General features: G+C 60.5%; 1 protein-coding gene across 1 annotated transcript in view; it reads right to left on the reverse strand.

Moving 5' to 3' along the window:
- Window positions 1-278: 278 nt before the first annotated feature.
- PPP5C (protein phosphatase 5 catalytic subunit) overlaps window positions 279-1276 on the reverse strand; it is a gene marked incomplete at both ends in the record, with an annotated part of 10694 nt that continues 9696 nt past the window's right edge. Inside the window, 5 exons of the mRNA XM_085324710.1 lie at window positions 279-421; window positions 520-625; window positions 733-831; window positions 959-1024; window positions 1111-1232. Coding sequence (XP_085180836.1) covers window positions 279-421; window positions 520-625; window positions 733-831; window positions 959-1024; window positions 1111-1232 — 536 coding nt within the window. The remainder of the gene's footprint in view (window positions 422-519; window positions 626-732; window positions 832-958; window positions 1025-1110; window positions 1233-1276) is intronic.

Below are 1276 nucleotides of genomic sequence, written 5' to 3' on the forward strand. Positions count from 1 at the left end.
AACGTGGACAAGGACAAGGGGGACCTAGAACCCCAGTGCCACCAGGACTGGGGACATGGGGACGAGGAGAACCCCATGGCCAAGCCTCAAGCAGGACAACATGGACTCTGTGCCCCAACACCAAYGCGGACAGGAACAGGAAGACCCCCAATGCCACCATGTCCTGGCACTGGGGAGACCCCATGACCCACTGCCACCAGGRCTAGGAGACAGGGCTGGGAGGTGACCCCACGGCCGACCCCCCGACGGGGACAACAGGGCCGAAGGTGACCCCTCACCAGCACTTTGCCGTTGATGCACTGGGCCAGCGGGAGCCACTCGAAGACCTCGCTGAAGAGGGCGAACATCTGCGCCGTGTACTTGGCCTTCACCTCGCCCTCGAAGCCGTAGATCTGGTTCATGTTGTCCGTCTCGTGGTTGCCTGCGGCCGCAGAACGAGGCAAAACCCGCCCAGAAACGGGTGAACAGCCGGTGGGAAAACACCCCGGGAGGCTCCCGGTAACCGCCGCCGGGCTCTACCTCGTAGTAGGTGGAAGTGGTCAGGGTAGAGGAGCTTGAAGCCAAAGAGCGTGAGGATGACCTCGACCGAGAAGGAGCCGCGGTCCACAAAGTCACCGTTGAAGATCTGCGCCGCGTTGAGGACAAAAACGACCGAAAAAAAAGGCCCTGATCCTGCCCATTTCTGCTGAAACCCACCCAAAAAAACTACCCTGAGCATAGGTGAGGGGATACATAAGGGTTGGACTCAGACGGTAGCCCGTTGAGCTCGAAGATGTTGAGCAGGTCGTAGTACTGCCCGTGGGTGTCCCCGCACACCGTCACCTGCTCCGTCTGTGGGGAGAAACAACGGGGAAGGGGGTGAGCGGCACCACGACGCCGTTTTGGGGYGTTTTCCAGCAACGTCACCGTTCCAGAGTGTTTTCTGGCGCTGTTTCGGGGCGTTTTGAGGACCACCAACCTCTTTCAACGTCGTTTCTACCAAGGTGGGCAGCTTGCAGAGCACCTCCTTCACCTGCACCAGGATCTGCGGGGTGCAAAGGCGGTAGGCGACAGGTGTGCGCGCAGCGGTCGCACAGCCGGCGTGTCCCCCCCCACCCCGTGGGGCAGTACCTGGTAGGCGCATTTTCGGTGYAGTTTTTTCTGCTCCTTGTACCACTGCATGAGGTCCTTCATGAAGGCCAGCGTCACCTTGCCGTCCTCCAGCTTGGGGCCGCTGTACTCGTCCTCGATGGCTGCGAAAGCGGCCCTGGTTTTGGCTCGTTTAGGGGTTTTTTTT

The sequence above is a fragment of the Rhea americana genome, unplaced genomic scaffold, assembly GCF_003343005.1.
Source record: "Rhea americana isolate MKP2758 unplaced genomic scaffold, rheAme1 scaffold_920, whole genome shotgun sequence".
Lineage (NCBI taxonomy): Eukaryota > Metazoa > Chordata > Aves > Rheiformes > Rheidae > Rhea > Rhea americana.